We start from the raw sequence: 18,695 nt of genomic DNA, 5'->3' as shown, positions 1-18,695 counted from the left end.
TGTTCCTACACAAACCCAAAGCACAATAATTCATAGTTTGCTACTCAAGCATCTTCGTAGCCATGTTAGCGTAATGACTGTAGTGATTATAATGTTGGTCAGTCAGGCCACCATTTTGGGCCAGACTGAAATATCTCAACTGTCGGATTGCCAAACATTTTTGTGCAGAAGTCACGTCCATCATCCGGTGCCATTGTTCAGATTTCAATTCATGACTACATGCCTGCAAACCAACGGCATTCCAATCTTAAGCTTCATTTTTATTTTAAGCTCTAATTAGCAAATGTTAGCAAGCAAACAAGCTTAACTACTGTAAGGTGGTGAACGTTTTGCTCCGTTTCAGACAAGTTGGAAATGTTGTTTTCACATGAAAGGAAGCTGCACTACTGAGGGTTCAATTGTTTGTGCACCTGCCCGAGAGACAACATTTTGTAACCGTCAGCCAATTGTTATTCATAACTTTTGGCGTTGAGCACCCGGAGCGCATAGAATTCAGACATTGGTCATTTTAACTCGGAGATTCTGACCTTAGATGCTGACTGGAACGCAGCATTAGTACACCCTCACAGCTGCTAGCATAGCAGTAGATGCTTGTTATAATGATTAATAACCACTTTTAGCATCAATGGTTCCATATAAAAACATTGGCATTAAAACAATACTGGCTGCTTTGGCTAACCTGAATTGTGCTATAATTTCAAAACCTTGTCCACAAAATTACACTTTCTAGAAATTATTCTATCTTACGAATTAGTGTTAGCGGGTTTGTCTGACAGTTGATGTTCTTTTGTTTTCTATGATACTTATCAAAACTGTAATTTGCATTTACTGAGACGGGGTTCATACAATGTGTTGAAGTGGGAAAAATGCTTAAATTGAACCTTTACGTTGGTAAGGTTTGGAATATGCTTACATTCTTAACACACTCATTATGAAATGCTTGAAATTATTTTTATATCCAAAATCACTACTGTGCACCAAAAATCTTAAATAAAAAGAAATTAGCAAGAATTAAAACATACATTCAAAGTTGAACAGCTGCTGAATTAAACATTGCCAATATACATTGATAGCTGAGGGTATAAAGGAATTTTGTAAACCATGAGTGCATTTATAATAATTTAAATATAATGATAAGAGCTTCGAGCGTGGACGTTTTTGGTTTAGGTACCTTGAACATGCCTGAGAAGTGCTTGAATTTCACTTTTAAAAATCTGTACAAACCTGAGACATGAAATGCAGCCTGAACACCATCGAGACTTCATCCAATTATAAATTATTTTCTGCTCATTAATAAATAGTATGTAGAGTACATCAACAAAACGGTGTGTTAAAATATGCAAAAGTTCAGTACAAATCAACGCGTAAAGAGAGATTGAAGCCTGTGCTGACCACTTTCAGCGTGTTGTTCAGAGCAGCATCACAATATAAGCTGCAACACATGTAGATCATTTAGTCGTAATTAACTTTTCCAGATGTCAAACATAATTCTTCATTGGTTTTCCAACACGTGCTGCTGTGGTAGTCCACTAAATGAACGTTCTCTTTGAAAACGTTCTCCTTAACCTTCATTTGCTGCCATCCATCTTCTCGTCATTTCAGATGCAGAACCACAATAATCACCTTTCAGCTGCTTCTTTTTCCAGACGACCCCTGAATGCGCCTTACCCTTCACTCCTCCATGTTCTTCCCGTTCTTCCCAAACTTCCACCAGAACACCGTGAGGACGACGGCTATCAGTAGGATCAGGCTGCTGGTTACTAGGTAGGCAACGGGCAGGAAATGGTTCTGACCTCCGAACCAGGTCAGCGTGGTCAGCACCACTTCCTTTCTGCCTTGGAAGTACTTCACAGGGAAGTCTGGAGAGGCAGAGGTCAAGGCTGAAAATAGGTGATCACAAAGAGAAGCTCAACCTGTAGTCTTAAAATAGCCCCTGTCCATATGCTTGTGTTTAACAGCAGATAAGACAAAGGAAACATATGCGCACAATGGGACACGTGCGGCCTACTTTAACCCACGCCAAAGTTCCCATGGAAAGCCCAGCAGTGAAGGATACTGTATTGGATGTCGATGCTGTAATTCCCTGCAGGCAGACCCTTAGTGAAGGGCTTGTGGGCTCGGTTTAAAACCCCGTAGAGCTTCTTGAAGTTGGGGAAGGCTGCTTCTCTCATCCACACGATCAGGTCATCATTGATGAAGCCGTTGTTGGTGGGGTCGTGGGGATCTAACTCGTACACAGGCTTCTCCCAGTACGGAGGCTTCACTGTGCCTGTGCAGCACACAAACCAGTCACGATGAGTCACATCTGAAATACTGGAGCACTGACTTAAAACTGTGTCTGACTTACTGTTAAACACTTGAGCCAGGGTCGAGTCTTCCAGCTTCGGGTTGCGGAACTTGACATTTTTGTCGGTGTACCAGGTGATGCCCCCCCGCAGCAGAGGGACCGGCGCTGAAGAACCATCGGCGGCGTGATAGATCAGAGAGAAGGAGTCTAGGGGGACAGATGTGAGTTAGGAGGCCACTTAGAGGAAGGTGGAGGCTGGACATGATGTGTGTTATGAGTGGTGCTCACCATTGAAGATACTGTTGGCCACAGCACCACAGGGGGCAATTGGGTTCCCATTTTTGTCTTTTGCAAAAGGCTTGCAGTATGAACTGGGGTTCTGCAGGTCAGGAAACAAGAATAATAGAGAAACTCAGGAAGATTATTTCACAATCTAAGTGCTATACTTATAGCTGCTCCGGGGAACTTTCCTTTTTTGTCGATTCTAGTGGCCCCTGTGGCCCCACCGCCTCCTGTGGTAAAGATCTTGTGTGCTTGTGTGACTAAATACTATTTTTCTTTTCTTTTTTTTAAATAGCTGTTAGCAGTCTGCTATTTGTGGCTATAAAATGATGATGGTTAAACGAAGTAAACTCTCTTTTAGTGCTGTGCGGTACCACCAGACTACAGAGCAGCTTCTTTCCTCAGCCTGTGAGACTCAATTCATCCTCAACCCGCTGCCATAGAAATAATTTCAATTTTATGACTTATCTGACCCAGATAAGTTGGAATCTGACCTGGTGACAGGAATTAAAAATAACTATTTTAACCACACAAAAAAGGCCAGTCCAAGCACTGATGGTCCCATTTGCTTATGTTTCATAACCAGTTAAAAGTTCCTTGTAGTACATTAATGTACAATTTTAAAGGTGCTATATTTTGTGTGTATATCATTTTACTTCCCCACATTTAAAAGGGAAATATTGAACTATTTACTCCTAATTTATGACAGCAGTAGTTGCTGGTTACTATGCAGAAAAGGCTGAGTTTACAAAATATATAATTCTTTATAATACTACATATCAGTGTAGCTGAAATTAACTTCAATATGCATTGATTTAACCCTAAGGGTCCATTATTCAGCTTTTTGCTATTTTAATTACACTTTGCTGTTACATATTATATCCTTACATATTTTAGTTTTTTCTTTTTAATTCCCTTCCTTGTTTGACACATTTCCTTTTAAATATTTGGTTTGTGAACGCCTTCTGGTTTTTAAAATACTCCTTTTTTTCCAAGACCACCCAACACAATTTTTTACCTACATTGTTTACATATAGCAACTAGTCATCTCTTTTACTTACATATTTTTTTACTTCAGTAAGATTTTGAATGCAGAACTTACCATGAAGAGAGTATTTTTCAATGATAAATTAATTCAAACATATTGTGGAGCTACCTTTAAATTATTCTTCCTGCCAACCATCTGTCCGTCATCTCTGGAGTCCATGTATCTGCGGAGGTTCTGGTGGAAGTTTCGGAGGCCATAGTAGAAAAAGACATTTCCCTGAAACAGCAGCGGGACACAAACCATCAGACAGTACTAACAGAAATCTTGAGACCTGATTGGCTGAATTCTGTCTTTGACTGTTTTGAAGCTTTATAGCCTCTGCAAGAAAGCACAGGAAAGGCATTTTGGACATTTTGGAAATAGTCCGACAAAATTATCTTTATCTCAAGGTCCACATATATGTTTTACATCATACATGTTTTACTTGGGTCTCAAATTGTCAAACTTTGACGCTGTTACCTTGAATGCTTTCTCGATGGGAAGCACCACCCTGCAGCTGCAGCTTTGTGCTGCGTTGCTCACGTTCTTACGTTTTTCAAAACATATATTACATGTCCCGGCGTCTGTGTAGTCCAGCTGAGAAGACAGGAGAGAGTTCATTAAAGAGTAGAATAAATTGTGAATCAACTGTTCCTGTTTACCTCACTCTAAACATAACCTTGGATCTTTCCTCTCTTTGTCACTCCCTGGTTTTATTGCACACGAGGGCATTCAGTCTCTTCCTCTTTCACACACAATCACTTGGTGTATTTACCTACAATATCTCCACAGTGTGAAAAAAATACTAAAGAAGCAAGTGGAATTTTCCAAAACACACACACACACACTCACCTTTATTTCCTTTGTGCTCTGCACTGTGAGAAGCAGCCATACTCCAAGCAGCATGCATATCATAGACATAATGTAGAAGGAGGGCAGCACAGTGTGAGCTGTTAGCATGGGAGTCCAGGCAGGTAGCCTCTGCTGTTTGAACGCTGAGTTGTCTGGCCTCCGAGCCAAGGGCCCAGGCTTGCCCTTCACTTTGCCCATCACAGGGACCTTTGGCTAGGTACAGAAGAGAAAATTGGACAGCTGGAGAGCCAAAATGTCAGAGAAGGCGCTGCTCTGTCGTCTCTTCCTGTTCTCTATTTCAGCGATATCTCTCTGCACACACACACACACACACACACACACACTCGACTCTGCTTGCCAAGAGATTTTCCCAGCAGGCCTTACAGGGCGGGTAAACCGTTGTGGCCTGTTACTTATTAACCGCAATCCTTTACTTAACTACCTCTTTCTGTTTTCAGTTACTCCATTTCTCTTTGTGATTATGTTTTGTTCCTCTTCACTGCTACCTTGCTACGAGACAAACGCAGGTTTCTGTTTATTCAAATCAAAATGACACAGTGTATTTTATATGTTTATGCTAATGAGCGGCTGGAGATATTCTGTTCAGTTCTGTGCCCCCTTCATGCTGCTTTAAAATGTTTTATCAAAAGGATGTTATGATAAATGGGACTTCCTATTGGGCAAGTAAACTCATGACCTCACATTGTCAGTAGGAGGGACTTCCCGAGGTCAGACTAAACAAACAAAAGGATGCTGGTTTCATTCGGAGTCCGTTTATTCAATTCATCACACCGGGACATTGCATTGGACTACAAGAGTGAACAAACACCACACATTTGACACGGCCTCTGAAAATAGTAAAAGCACAGCACGGATTTCACACTGACACAAAGGGAAAACAAACAGGATGAGGCCCCTTCAGCGTGTTGTGAGGAACATCAATACGAGGTTTAAAACATCAAGGCGTCATGTGGATTATCAGCACACAGCAAGCGTTACAATGTGCAGTTAAAAGAGTCCGATTTTGACTTTGTCTTCTTTGCAACCATTCAGGATACCAGTCTCCAGCAGCTTCATGAAGTCCAGTTTGATCTGAAATAGACAAGTAAATAAGATATGTATAAGTGAAATGTAGTCACGAGACTAAAAAGATTTTAATAATTATTTGTGTTTGATATGGTTTATCCACAAAAAGTTGCATAACCTCGCTAGAAATCTTAAAATTAGAGCCCGACCAATGGATTTTAGGTGCTGATGCCAATACCGAGATCACACTGCAAAATTCTGATATCGATATTAGTGGTAGACCGATTATCGAACTGATTCTGCATTTTCCGATTATCGGTATCTGTGATTTTTCTGTCAGATTGCTGATAGAATAAACATATTTAAAAATGTGATCCTTTGGCTCTGATGCATCTCCTTGATTTCTAATAATCGGTATCGACCCGATATATACACATTTTTGCAATGAGCCCTCAAATGTGGTCATCAAACACTTTCAGTGCGCTGAAACTATAAAGTTCACTGGGAATTTATCAATCAGTCTTTATTTGTAACACCAGTTTACAACAAAAGTTATCGTATGACACTTTCTAATTGAACCAGGTCTAGACCATTCACTTTATTTAATATAATAATTATTAATTTAAGGCCAATTTAATTATAAGTAACATCAAGCATCTTTTTCTGCATTATAATCTTTACAAAATGTTTTCATATCGTCTCATATTGGACAGCGTTTACACTGATATGATATATAGCTGTGTGTGTATTGGCTAACTGATATATCAGCCAGGCACAAGATGTCTCCTAAGATAAGGTAGATAAGACTTTATTGATCCCTCACCAGAAAAATTCATTACTTCACTAACTTTAACCCACTCCTAAGGCCAAGTACTTCACTAACAAGCCCTCTAAACTAGTTGTAATATCATCTATCTGGCTCATTCATACACATGTAAAAGTGAGAATCAAGGTTAACGCAGAGAAACATTAAATCAATTTGAAAACAGCTGTCTAGTGTCAAACTCTGCGCATATCTACTCTGACAGAGGAGGTCAAGCTAAGTAACAATAACAATGACAGAATTAAGAGGGGAGGGGGACTTTAAACGTTCTCAAAATATCAAACACCTAATAAAAATCATACAGTGCGATTAGTCAAAACAAGCTCATTATCTTTTCATGCCAGCAGAGGGCAGCAGTAGCTCACCTCAGGAATGTCCGCCATCCTTCGGAGCTTCTGGTCCCTCCAGTTCCAGTCCAAAACCAGGTATCTCAACGCCCGCAAGCTCAAACCCTCTGGAGACGAGAAAAAAAAGGGTTTTCATGTAATAAGGCGTCAAACACTGACGTTTCCCAGTAAGAATGTCATCTCTGCACCCACCTTTCTCAATTAGAGCGTTGATCCGAGCGGGGGTCCCTACTCCAATGTGGGTGACTCCTTTTTGCAGCAGCTTCACCTGCTCCTCTATCTGCACAGACAAAAGACAGACTGTTGGGAAAACGTGTCATTGTGCACAGTTCAAATGCTCGTTATAACCATCATCGCCATTACCTTAATATGTTTTGCAAAAAGTTTTATTGCTTTGGCTGCACCCTTGAAGGTCGTCAGCTGCCTGGGGATAACACACATAGTGCACAATTAAAAAGTTGTAATGGAATAAATTGGACAAACGTGTCAAAACGTGCGTCACTTACTTGATGAGCTCAATGGCTCGGAGAGCGGAGCTACAGACGATGAGCAGAACCACAGAACTCTTTTCTGTGTGCTGCTTTTGAATCTTGGCCCACTTGGGACAAACTGGAAAGAACGGGGAAAACAGGGAATAAAAGTGTGTTCAAGAATAAACAGCCGATGGCAGGTTTTAGTTTATAAAAACACTCACCCTGTTTCAGGTACGAGGAGAGGGTGTGCGTCAAGTCATTACTGGACAGGAAGCAGGAGTCTGGAAGATGAGGGAGGACAGACAGTGACGCTGGTGAATCAGATCAGCAGATAATGACTGAACTTCTGATTTAAAAGGGACTCGCCCTGACTCACCCAGCAACTTGAGCTCCTCCTGCTCGATCACAGAGCGCTTGTCTGAGAAGTACTGCGTAACAAGGTTCTGCAGGTCTGACGGACAGCCTGGTTTAGGCTCCGAAGAGGCCAAGACATCTGTAATCGTCTTCTTCTTCTGGTAAACAGAATATAGTTATTCAAAGGCAAGGCCCAGTGACTGTTGTACCTCTTTGCAGCAGCAGGTGTCACCACACTCACCTTCCTCTTTTTCTTGGGTTTTGTTGACTTTTCCTCCTCGGTCTCTTTCTTCTGAGGAATAATACACTCTTTCTGTGAAAACAATACATGCAGAACATTCAATTCAAGAAAAGTAATTATATATGATATATATTAACCAGTGTTTTGAGGGCATTTTAAGTTAGAAATTAATTCTTAAAAATCCTTTAGGTAAAACGTTATATCATAAACAGGTTCAAATCTGTGTAATATGTATCGTATTATATCTGTGGGCTGCAATTTAAGATTCAAGATCAATTTAATTATCATACAACCAGGATTGTACAACCAAATGATAGTTATCAAAACAAAATTACATAAAAGGATTTTAAAATAATAAATAAGTCATAAAACATAAAAGAAAAAAACAATTCAGTTGGGGTTAGGATGAATAATTAAGGACTGATGAAAGAAGCTGCTCTGTAGTCTGGTGGTACGGCAGCTGATACTCCTGTATTGCTTGCCAGACAGCAGCAGGGTGAACAGACTGAGGCTGGACTTTCCTCTATCAATTAATACTTTCTCAATTAATGGTCTATTAATGTGTGTTCCATTATATGATTTCCGTTTTCCAGAGCACAAGGTGACGTCTACAAATGCTTTGTTGTATTCAACCAACAGTCCAAACCTCATAAATGATCAAATATAAAACAAGAGAAAGCCACCAATCTTCACGATGGAGACACTGGAACCATACAATTACCTTTCTGCTTGAAAATGAATCAAACAAGTAATTGAAAAGGAATGACAATTACTTTCTAGCGTCTAGTCCAATACATAAAATTGGTATATTTTCACACAGGCTGATTTTACTAATTTTTACTTTCTACTCATGACACACTGCATTATGGGCAGATTCAGAGCAATAATATGACGCCTTTCCTGATATCTATTCAATCTAACAAATTAACATGCTGGTTAAAAAATGGGTTGGGAGAAAATGTTTTTCTTATTAAGTGTGCTGTAAAACCCTCTCAAGGCCACCACCAATACCTGTTCACTCTTTTTCTTCTTCTTGGCCTGAACTGTTTTCTCTGTTACCCTCTTCCTCTTCTCTGGTTTTGTCTGTGCGTTTGGTTTCTCTGCTGGCTGCTTCTCTCGAGTCTCCTCCTCCTCTGCCTCGGATGGATCTGAAATAAAAGAGGGAGAAATTTCCTTATTACCATTCTGGATTTATGGATTAACTTGCAACTGGGAGCAATGCAAGATAAAGAAACTATTAAGAGGCAGCACAGAGCTGAGAACATATTTCAGGTTAGGCTGAATCAGGCGTTGCTATTAACAGATATGCCTAACTACCATACCATCTTAGAAACAGACATACTCCCCATAGAAACAAGCATAGGGAGTAATCAGTTAAGCCTTATTCATAGTTTGGCCCCCGAACTAGAGATCTGGCATTTACACCTTATGTAACAAACTTTTAAGGTTGCTCATCAGCTGTGAGAGTCCAGGCAGCACATTTCATTCACCACACAAAAGCAGAAAAACACAAACGTTCTCTGAGACGACAACAATGCTGCAGCAGACCTCAATCCACGCATCTGGTTATATTTAGCCTCTCTGTTGCTACCACTTCTCCGTGCATACCTCTCGTCTCATGCTATGAGGTCATGCTCAGACCCTCTAGCGTATATATGCTTGCTTGTTCAAAATACTTAAGCTTTAAAAACAGATGCCAGAGTGAACTTGGCAATACATTTGTGTGCTTCATTGCAGGGTCCTTCCTGAATGTGCACTTTTAAAATACCGGCACTTTTGCTTTGTAGTTCTCCCCATGGACCTTCAATATCAAAGAACTGACAACGCCTCTCCTCCTTATTAAGTGGACCAACTGGATCAAATTTGTCACAAGTATCTGCTTGAGCCAAAGTTTGATTGTGGTGATGTCTGACTACTTAACATCAATGACATTTCAGAGAAATCTGATTATGCTTTGCTGTGGGTTGAAATACGATGAATGTCGTTCGTCTTTCCAAATCCAGTAGCATCAAAACAGGTATTATATCATCAACCTCTGATGGAAAACAACTGCTGTGACCTCACTGATCGGGATGTGGACAAAGAAGGAACAAGATTCAGAGTCTCAAACCATAGAGAGCAATGCAACTTGCAACAACACTTTTCTATCTTAAAAGATCGTGTGTGGGATTTGGGGGCAGAAATTGAATATTTTATCATCATAACTGTTGTGTTTTCATTGTCACTGATTGAGTCTTTAATACAGAGGGAGCAGAGTTCAAAGCCCAGAACTAAATTAAATGCTAACTCTAGAGAGGGCCTTCAGCGAGGGGTGTTCAGTTGGTTCCTATCTGCAACAGCACTGCAAGATGCCACTAAATCCTACAAACTGGACCTTAAAGTGAACCATTTAGTGTTTGATTGTCCTTTTTAAGCTTTCAAACAATTTAAAGAACCATTTTGGAAAAACCTCTGAAAAGTTTCAAAGAACATCATATGACAAGAATGTATAAATCATTATTAAGTTAAGAAGAAGTACTGTATATCAAATTCAGTACTTAGATCAGAAGGTGTTAAAATGTGTTAGAACAGGTAGATAGATAACCTTAATCACCACCTCTTTTCAGAAAATAAACCTTATGCTTGCCTATGTAGCGTAAATGTGAAACAGGATGATTCTCATCTAAGAAAGAAGAAGACAGCTATGGGTGAGTTCATATCTCTACAACATCTGTTGCCAAGATGCTCTGCTATACACGTTTCGTAATGCGACAACATCTTCCACTTGGGGAAAATCTACAGAAGTGTCTGCAATTGCAATTGGCACCATGTCTGCAGAGCCACCACTGCTGGCAGTTAAAATCTAATATTAACACTGATACTGTTATTGTTATAGCGATTCTGTTCATTTAAAAAACAGCTGTAGACAGTTTGTTTCTATCTGGTTATACTTTTTAAATAAACCACTTGAAATATGCAGCACTGCAACTGTAGCTTTTATTTGTTTAAATGTCCTACAAGGCTAGCAGAGGGGGTAATCATGCATGAAAACTCCTAATAACGGTAGGTTTTCCTGTTCTTCCCATTCTGTGGACACTGATGCAGCACAATTTCCAAACCTACATTATACTGTAGCAACTCTAAATCAAATAACCCTTGTGAAACTATTTAGCATATGGGTTTCTGACCTTCAACAGTGGGTTTATGTCACAGGCCAAGAGCACTCACAGATTTCCTGCCTTGTCTTCTAATTTCCAATCTTACAATCAATTTATTCGGTCTTTATTATCACACACTTCTCCTGTTGTTTTTTCTCTACCACTCTTCCTTGGGCACTTACAGTCAAGAAGCGTATAAAAGACAAGACAATGTGATGGATGGATAAAGGATCTTGCACTCTCAATCTCCTGAGCAGGTCTTTTTCTTTTCATCATTCCATAACCACATCCCTTTCCCACTTCACATCTCACTCCAAGACCTTCAACCTTATTTGTTACAGTCATCTGTCCAGGCAGGCAAACACCCTGCCTACTGAAAGACCACCCCCACTATTGACGGGCCAAAGCAACCATTCCCCCCTCTCTCTGCTAGTACTCATCCCTCTCTCGCTCTCATTCTGGACTGTTGAAAGGAAAGTGAGGATATACAGGTGCCAAATACCAGGGGAACAGAGGACAAGGACAAGAAGGAAGGCTTATGATAACGATATTGGAGACAAATGGATCAAAATTATAACAAAGTTCAGGCCTTTAGGTGACCAGTGAGCGACCGACCTATCCTGCAGCAGGTAAGTGTCTTCTTTCCCCCTGCTGATGCTAAATGTACCTGTACGATCTGGCTTTGGGTTACTTCTGTAACCACTGAGCCATTGAGGAAGGGTGCTTGTAATAACATGCTTAAATCTGTCCAAAAATATAAAGATAATCATGAATGCAGATTTGAGAGCAAGAGGGATGAAGAGATTGTAACCCAAGAACAAACTATGTTACAGCCAGTAGCAGTAACGTCTGGCTTCATTCAGTTAAAAGCAGCTGGGTAAAATGTCTAGCTTGTGAAATGAGTTGACCTTTCTAATGTGATTTGCACCATCTACAGACACAGTGTATGTGATTCAGTTGACAACACAAATTAAAATCATCTGACAGTGCTGTTTTGTACTCACTGAGGTGTGAAACACTCTAGCCTACAAAACAATAAGCCTGTGGGGGGTAGACATTAACAAAATGCACAGATGACAAGGACCTATTGACATGGGCAGCAATGCTGATCATAAACCTATAACATTTATATTCTCAGTTGCTGATTCAGCAGGTATTTGATCTGGGGTGTTACATATGGAATGTGCTATTTAGATAATTGTTGTGTGTTTTTGTTTAGATGTGTCATCAGTGTAAGATCACAGAGGTTGTAAGGTGTGAGGAGGGCTAATGGTGTGTCCCTGGTGGGACAGTGCTGCAGTGACATAAATTACTGAATTACAAAGAACCAAAACACTCAGTTACAAGTGTATCGTATGCAGCTGGTTAAAACCAATGCAACAGCCATGCCACGCTGATGCTTAGTTTAGTAATACTGTGAGGTGTTTCTATTTAGTCTACAAACATTGATATAAATTGGTTGGGCATAATACTAGAAACACATCTCAGTGTAACAGCGCAACATAATCTAACAGCACCACAAATAACTTAAGCCTCAAAAAAAACAATAAATTTGAATCAGCACCTCTCTAAAATGAGCACAAACAAAAACGGAACATTCTAACTTTAATTAGGGTAGGATATATTGCATTAGTAGTAGACTGCATTAGATTTAGATTTTATACCATATGTTCAGTGGACTACACACAGTAATGGGGACATTGTAGAAAGTTTAATTTTAAATTTTTGTACTGTGATGAATGCAAACAAAATTGTAGTGGTGTGGAGTCAATAATCTCAAAACCTAGCCAATTAAAATTAAAACTGTTTGTTGCATGTCTTGATGTGACTTAAGGTGAGTGGAAATATGTTTTGTTTTTTTCTGGTAGTTGGGATAATTTGGGTGACACAATGTTCCCATCAAGAGCAAACCTAAAAATGCTTGTGACTTTGGTATGTAGGCCTACTCGTCTACTAGACTGAAAATTAGCTTTGATGTCCTCCATCTTTGTAAATAGCGTAGAAACACATTTACTTGGAGAGCATTAAATTTGCTGGGGCCTGGGGGCCTGATTTATGTAAAGTCATCCAATCTGTACCTGCAATCTGTCTGTAATTAGTAGCTGACTTATTACAGGCTCATCATGAGCAGTACATCATTGATTGATCATGCACAAAGTGCACCTCTAATGGCAAGCAAACAGAGCTGAGGGTGATGTGCGTTCCTGTCTGAACTTAGTTTAAATTGCTTAAATGTGACACAAAAAGCTTAGTAAATGTGGCTCTTATGGTGTTTAGCCCATCACTACTGCAGTAAAACAGCCCAACATACCTCTGAAAGGATGGGTGATATGTTAAAGGGAAAGTGCATTATGTTGGGTCGCCACAGGCCCTCTATCGGAGAGATGGACACCATATACCAAAAAATAATCATTTAATACTTTGATGAAAGTGTTGAAAACCACCACTTGGTCTGAAATCTCACATTGGTGTATTGGTTTAAGATGTGGTGATCTAATGAATAATGAATGGTGTTACTGTATAACGCAGTACACCTAAGGAAGCATCTGTATTGATGTTTCTAAACTCATTCATGCAGGTTTTTCTCTATTTTGACACCCCTCTTAATATTGCATCACTGCACTGAATTTTGCAGGTATTCTAGTATTTAAAGGAGAAGTTCACCCATAAATAAAAATTCAGTCAGTATCTACTCACCACCATACTGTTGGAAAAGTTCTGTAGTTCACAAAACATTTCTGGAGCTTCAGGTAAGCATTGCAGCATTCGCCTGAACAACTCAGTAGATGGGGACTTGTTTTAAAAAAAATAAATAAATAAAAAAATAAGATGGCTCCATACTTTTTTTTTACATTTTAAAACTGCAACGCTGTTTTGCTGTGAAGCTCCAAAATGTTTACTGGACTACAAAGATCCACCTAACTTTCAATCGGCATGAGGGTGAGCATAAAATGTCTGAATTTTTCCTTTAAGTGAGAGGGCAAGAAAGTCTTTTGCATAAGTTTGCATTCAAAGATTAATGCCAAATGCAATACCTTAGAAAGTATAAAAATCAATAGACTCCATTTAAACTACAGTATAAACGACTTAGAGACTTATTTCTATTCCAAGGAAATAAAGAAAGGAACCAAAAGGAGAATGGATTAGCATAAAGATGGTGAATGAATAGAGGTTGTGACCAAGATGACAGAGGCTAACTCAATGCAGACCAGATAAATACAACTATAATGAGGAAACCAAGCTTACTCTCAAGTTTGCTGGCTTCAAACTGAGAAGTACCTGATTCAGCTGCATGCTGCTAGCAGATGCCAGAAAGAGAAACCTGTTTCAATACGTCTCAAGTGCTTTCTGAAGAGAGCAGACGTTGACCTTTGAGAAGGCCGGTGCCTTCAGTGTCTTGCCCCCAATATTCGCCATACAACAGTTGCTCCAGATGGTGGAGTCAGTAGGACGGAGTATGCTTTCAGACACATATAGGGCAATGAGCTTACGTCTCAGATAACCATAGATCAATGAAAATTAGTGTCTATAGAGAGGGCTCAGATGCAAGGAAATGAGGCCGCCTGGTCATCTTTAATAGGTGATCAATAGAGGTGACTGGTTTTAATGGATGTTCAATGGTGCTGACTGGATGTAATGAGGATCAATCGACTGGTTCCAGGAAACAGTTGATTGTTACAGTTCCAGACAAATAGCACTCAGCTTTGGTTTTTAGTTTTTAAGGCTCATGTGTTCACTTGTGTAAACTGCCACTGAGCCTACACAGCTGCTTTAAACTGTGTCTGCCATGAGCCCAGAAAAGCTCTTAATTACCATCACGGTTGACTATCAGTCTGATTAAAGATAACACTTTGGCCTGTACAGAGGGATAAGTCAAACCAATTATACCTTTTATCCTCCTGCAACCCAAACAGGTTCTACTTCACACAAACATGACCACCCAACCCCCAAAGATACTGTGTGGTATTTTCATTGCGTGCTTCTATAAAAACAATATGATACTTTCCTTGAAATCAATTCAGCGCTTGTTTATACAATCAATAACTCATCTCAAGACATGTACTATTCCCTGATCTTGGGAGTGGCGTGGGCGGGTGAGTGCGTGTAGCAGTTATTGGTTTTGGAGGCCTCCAGCTTCCTCTCTAAGGCCACAATCTGAGCATGTGTTATTGTTAAATCAATGGGAACTTACAGCAGCACATACAAAAATAGCAAGCTGGCTATGGGGCAAAAAAGAATACCAGTCTTGTTACAAAGCCATTGTCTTCCTTGCTGTTCAACCCAATTCACTCAATTGGCCTTATATTTAGACTATGTATCCAATTACATGTTGCTTGCTGTGATGCTAATCCAAGGACTTGTTGATTGTAAATATTTTTTTAGAAAGAAGCTGACATAAAGAACCTTAGTTACCAGGATAAAATGTTGGCAGGTAGCGATTTTGCTAACCACGGATATGTTTACATTTGTACCTGTCAAAGACTATGTACCATATTGGCATTTCTACAAAACATGTCATATCACGTTCACATTACATGTTTATGACATGTCTGTCATGTCTCGCGTAAAGAATGGTGGTCGAGTTACAGGCAAGATGGCTGCCAAGCCAGCGACAGGGATGGTTTATCACCAGCAGGGGGGGTATTGGATGCACAGTGAGGGCAAAACCGATTACCTATTTAAGATTTTCTAAATTTTATCACAGATGTAGTTGACCTTAAGTTCACCTAAGTAAAGCCAAGTTTAATGCTCACGGACACTTCAGATCTTGATGGTCCCCATCATAATTTCCCCAGTTTTACATGACTACAAAATACATGTATATACACAAATATATAAATAAACATTAAGGAAAGACATGGGCATATCTATCTGATGTCTTTGGACATGTGTAGAAAAGGTTGGGCTAAACGGACATGTTTCAATGACGTACACGCTGACATTCGACCGTCTGACATTCACGTGTTTTAGTAAAGCCAATCCAGGCAGGCAGTGTTGCAGGAGCGTCTAATGATGTCCACAAGAGGTGCTAATCAGAGACATGAGGTTATCTAAATAACTCAAAGCTTTTAAGCTTCCACAAGAACCAAATGAGGAAACCCTTATCTGCCCTTGAGACAGCAAAATGCAACTGATGTAATGTGGATACTGCTAATAAATGTAGCTTTTGACACTACTCTTTCTACCATCGTTACAGCTTTGTCTCCCTATCTTTATAGTTACATACTGATCATCATCTTAACATCCATTCCTCTCTTGCTCTTTTCTAAATGTCCTGACAGCTGGTATCACGTGGATGATATTTCTAACATTGCTCCAGTCTTTCTTTCTCCGTCAATCACCAACACAAGACTCTGATGCAATACATCTGGAATCTAGCATCTGATATCAGTGAGGACAGAGGTTACTGTTGTGTTTGTGTGAAAGGAGCATGCTTGTTCAAAAGCATAGACATCAGTGCACACAAAATCAACAGTAAATGGTAGAATTTTACATGTTCATGATTCAATAAACAGTTTTCCAGTCAAGGAGGTCTTGCTCAACAAAAGTAACTTCTAGAGGACAAACCTTACATCATAGCAAAACAATGTAGACCATATTTCATTACATCACTGACAGCCAAATGGTCCTTGTTTTGCTTTCCACAACTATGGTTACCATTTGATTTACAGACCTAAGTTAGTGTAATGTAGGAAAGACCACCTATAAGAAAAACGTTGTACAAAACAAAAGAGCAAATACACTGATTTGGAAAGACAGCATTTATGAAGATGGAAAGTCTAGTTTCAGCTGCCTAGTTTTTGAAAATAAAACTTCAATACTACACCTACTATCCAGAAAAGTGCCACGTTTTTTATTGTAAAAAACACAGTACAGAACCTCATGACCTCATACCTCACGAAACTGCTTGGCTCAACCTCAATATTTTATTTGAGTTCAATGACCAACATCACCATAGTTTAGACTTCAAAGATCACTTAGACACTGACAGCTGTACAAGGGTCAGCCACAACATTTAAACCACTGAAAGGTAAAAGGTGTACACCCTCTGATGGCAAAGGCACTAATGGCGGTCCCCTCCAGTTCTCAGGAATGACTGCAGACTTGAGACATATCAAAGTGGAATCTACGTGAATTCCAGGACCCAAGGTTTCCCAGAAGCACATTGCATTGTAACAAACAAGTCAATGTTATTCACTTAACCTGTGAGTGGCGATAATGTTGTCGCTGATCGGTGTATAGCAGTTTACCTGATGGCAATAAGGTGAGCTCTTGCTTCACAGATCTGTAGGAGAATATTCTATTCTAAGATTCAGATCATAAGTGAAGTTTTCAAAGGAATCTAAATCATAAGAAAATGATAGTTCTCAATGTTCGTCATCAATCCTAAACCCAACATTCAGTAGTCTTGATAGCCTTGAGCACTATAAGCAGCACAGACGGCAGTAACTCTGCCACATCTGGCACTTAAAACGTATCAATGGCAATAAAAGGCGAATGGGAGCCATACTCAAATATTTAACACCTTCTGTCAGGCACATTAAACAAAACACCCAAATACTGTAAGGGAATGATGTCTGAGGCAAAAAAATATCGTACTTGCTCTATGTACTGTAAGAGTAAATCTGATATTGTAGTTTCTTAATCCTTCCCCGGTAATGTTAATTAATGTGCATGAACAAGACAAAATTGTCCGGACAATCTTGATGTAAAAAATTAATTACAACTCATTTACAAGAATTAAAGAATCGTGTTAAAACTAAATTGATTTATCTGGTAATTAAACGACAGACTGACTTTCCTTTTGCTGCACCTTTTCTGATACCTCCACGAAGTCAAGATACTGAGTCAGAACTGAGTCAAGACATCTGTTCTATAGTATGGTAAATTCCATGACCATGATAATGCAATAGTGCAACACTTTAAACACAGCATATAATGTCATTAGGCACAGTTATAACACCTGCAGTGAAGGTGGTTGATTGTCATCTAATGGTAAAGTCATCAGTGTGCGACCTAACCAAAATCAAGTACAACAGCTGCATTTCAGGTGTCAAAATACATTTATAGGCTCTTTAACATCTCACTCTCTCTTTAGCTGGCTTGCTAACTGTATAATTTTCTCTGTTACGCCTCTCTTACCAAACATGCTTGCAGCACTGTCCTTGTGCCAAAACATACATCAGCCATACAGGATGCGTATTACAGAGTGCTCTGCCAACTTAACCCTGGAAACTGGAGACCAAAGAGGACTCCAGGGCACAGAATGAGCCAGCCTCCCATGACAGGTGGATATAAAGTGGATATAAGCTGCTCATGGGGAATGAATAGCTCAAGCAGGGGTCTCAATCTTAAATTACCTGGGGGCCATGAACCAGGTTGTTTTCTCTCTCCTCTCCCTTGTAAGATCTATCATACATCTCCACATGTTTAGGAGAGTTATGCTGCTTTAAGCCTGCAATATTTCTTACGTCCTCCTAAATCCATACTATTCATGTGTGTTTACGACGGTTGACCTGAACGCTTTGAAGATTCAATCAATGCCATGGTCATCGACATCCAAATCAGTATTCGAAGGAAGAAGACTTTGTGTTGGCTGCACCAAATAAGAGAACATCCAAGAATGCAGTATTTACAATGTTTCCCAGTGGCCCCTCATGGTATTGCAGCAAAAAATGCCCCTGCAGTCCAGTAAGAATTATCCCTATAAAGCAATTAGGGCACGGTCAAACATGCGCGAAATCAACAGTGGCGAATATTCACTGCCCATTCACTTACACTGTAAGCGAGCAGAGAGGCAAATAAAATATTTTGCATCCTGTCGTGAAACAAATTTGCATTTTGG

General features: G+C 39.8%; 2 protein-coding genes across 4 annotated transcripts in view; both read right to left on the bottom strand.

Annotated features, from left to right (window-relative positions):
* Positions 1-18: 18 nt before the first annotated feature.
* tmem30c (transmembrane protein 30C) lies at positions 19-4,737 on the bottom strand. Its single transcript, XM_084362930.1, has 7 exons — positions 4,449-4,737; positions 4,077-4,193; positions 3,726-3,833; positions 2,576-2,666; positions 2,348-2,494; positions 2,057-2,269; positions 19-1,859 (listed from the first exon to the last, which is right to left on the bottom strand). Exons 1-7 carry the CDS (start codon positions 4,644-4,646, stop codon positions 1,672-1,674), a joined length of 1,062 nt encoding a protein of 353 aa, XP_084219056.1. The 5' UTR covers positions 4,647-4,737; the 3' UTR covers positions 19-1,671.
* Positions 4,738-5,205: 468 nt separating this feature from the next.
* Positions 5,206-18,695, bottom strand: part of cmss1 (cms1 ribosomal small subunit homolog) — a 34,722-nt gene continuing 21,232 nt past the window's right edge. For 2 of the 3 annotated variants that reach the window (XM_084362438.1, XM_084362440.1), the window contains exons 2-10: positions 8,724-8,860; positions 7,713-7,784; positions 7,494-7,629; positions 7,339-7,398; positions 7,151-7,253; positions 7,008-7,068; positions 6,837-6,924; positions 6,663-6,751; positions 5,206-5,540 (exon numbers count right to left, since the gene is read on the bottom strand). In XM_084362438.1, the coding sequence (XP_084218564.1) occupies positions 5,457-5,540; positions 6,663-6,751; positions 6,837-6,924; positions 7,008-7,068; positions 7,151-7,253; positions 7,339-7,398; positions 7,494-7,629; positions 7,713-7,784; positions 8,724-8,860 (830 nt within the window). In that variant the 3' untranslated portion in view covers positions 5,206-5,456. The remainder of the gene's footprint in view (positions 5,541-6,662; positions 6,752-6,836; positions 6,925-7,007; positions 7,069-7,150; positions 7,254-7,338; positions 7,399-7,493; positions 7,630-7,712; positions 7,785-8,723; positions 8,861-18,695) is intronic. The other variant, XM_084362439.1, reaches the window with a different exon arrangement.

Source organism: Pagrus pagrus (genome assembly GCF_965226575.1).
Source record: "Pagrus pagrus genome assembly, chromosome: 9".
Lineage (NCBI taxonomy): Eukaryota > Metazoa > Chordata > Actinopteri > Spariformes > Sparidae > Pagrus > Pagrus pagrus.
The sequence above is the reverse complement of the archived record's forward strand: the minus strand, read 5'-3'. Positions and strand labels throughout refer to the sequence as shown.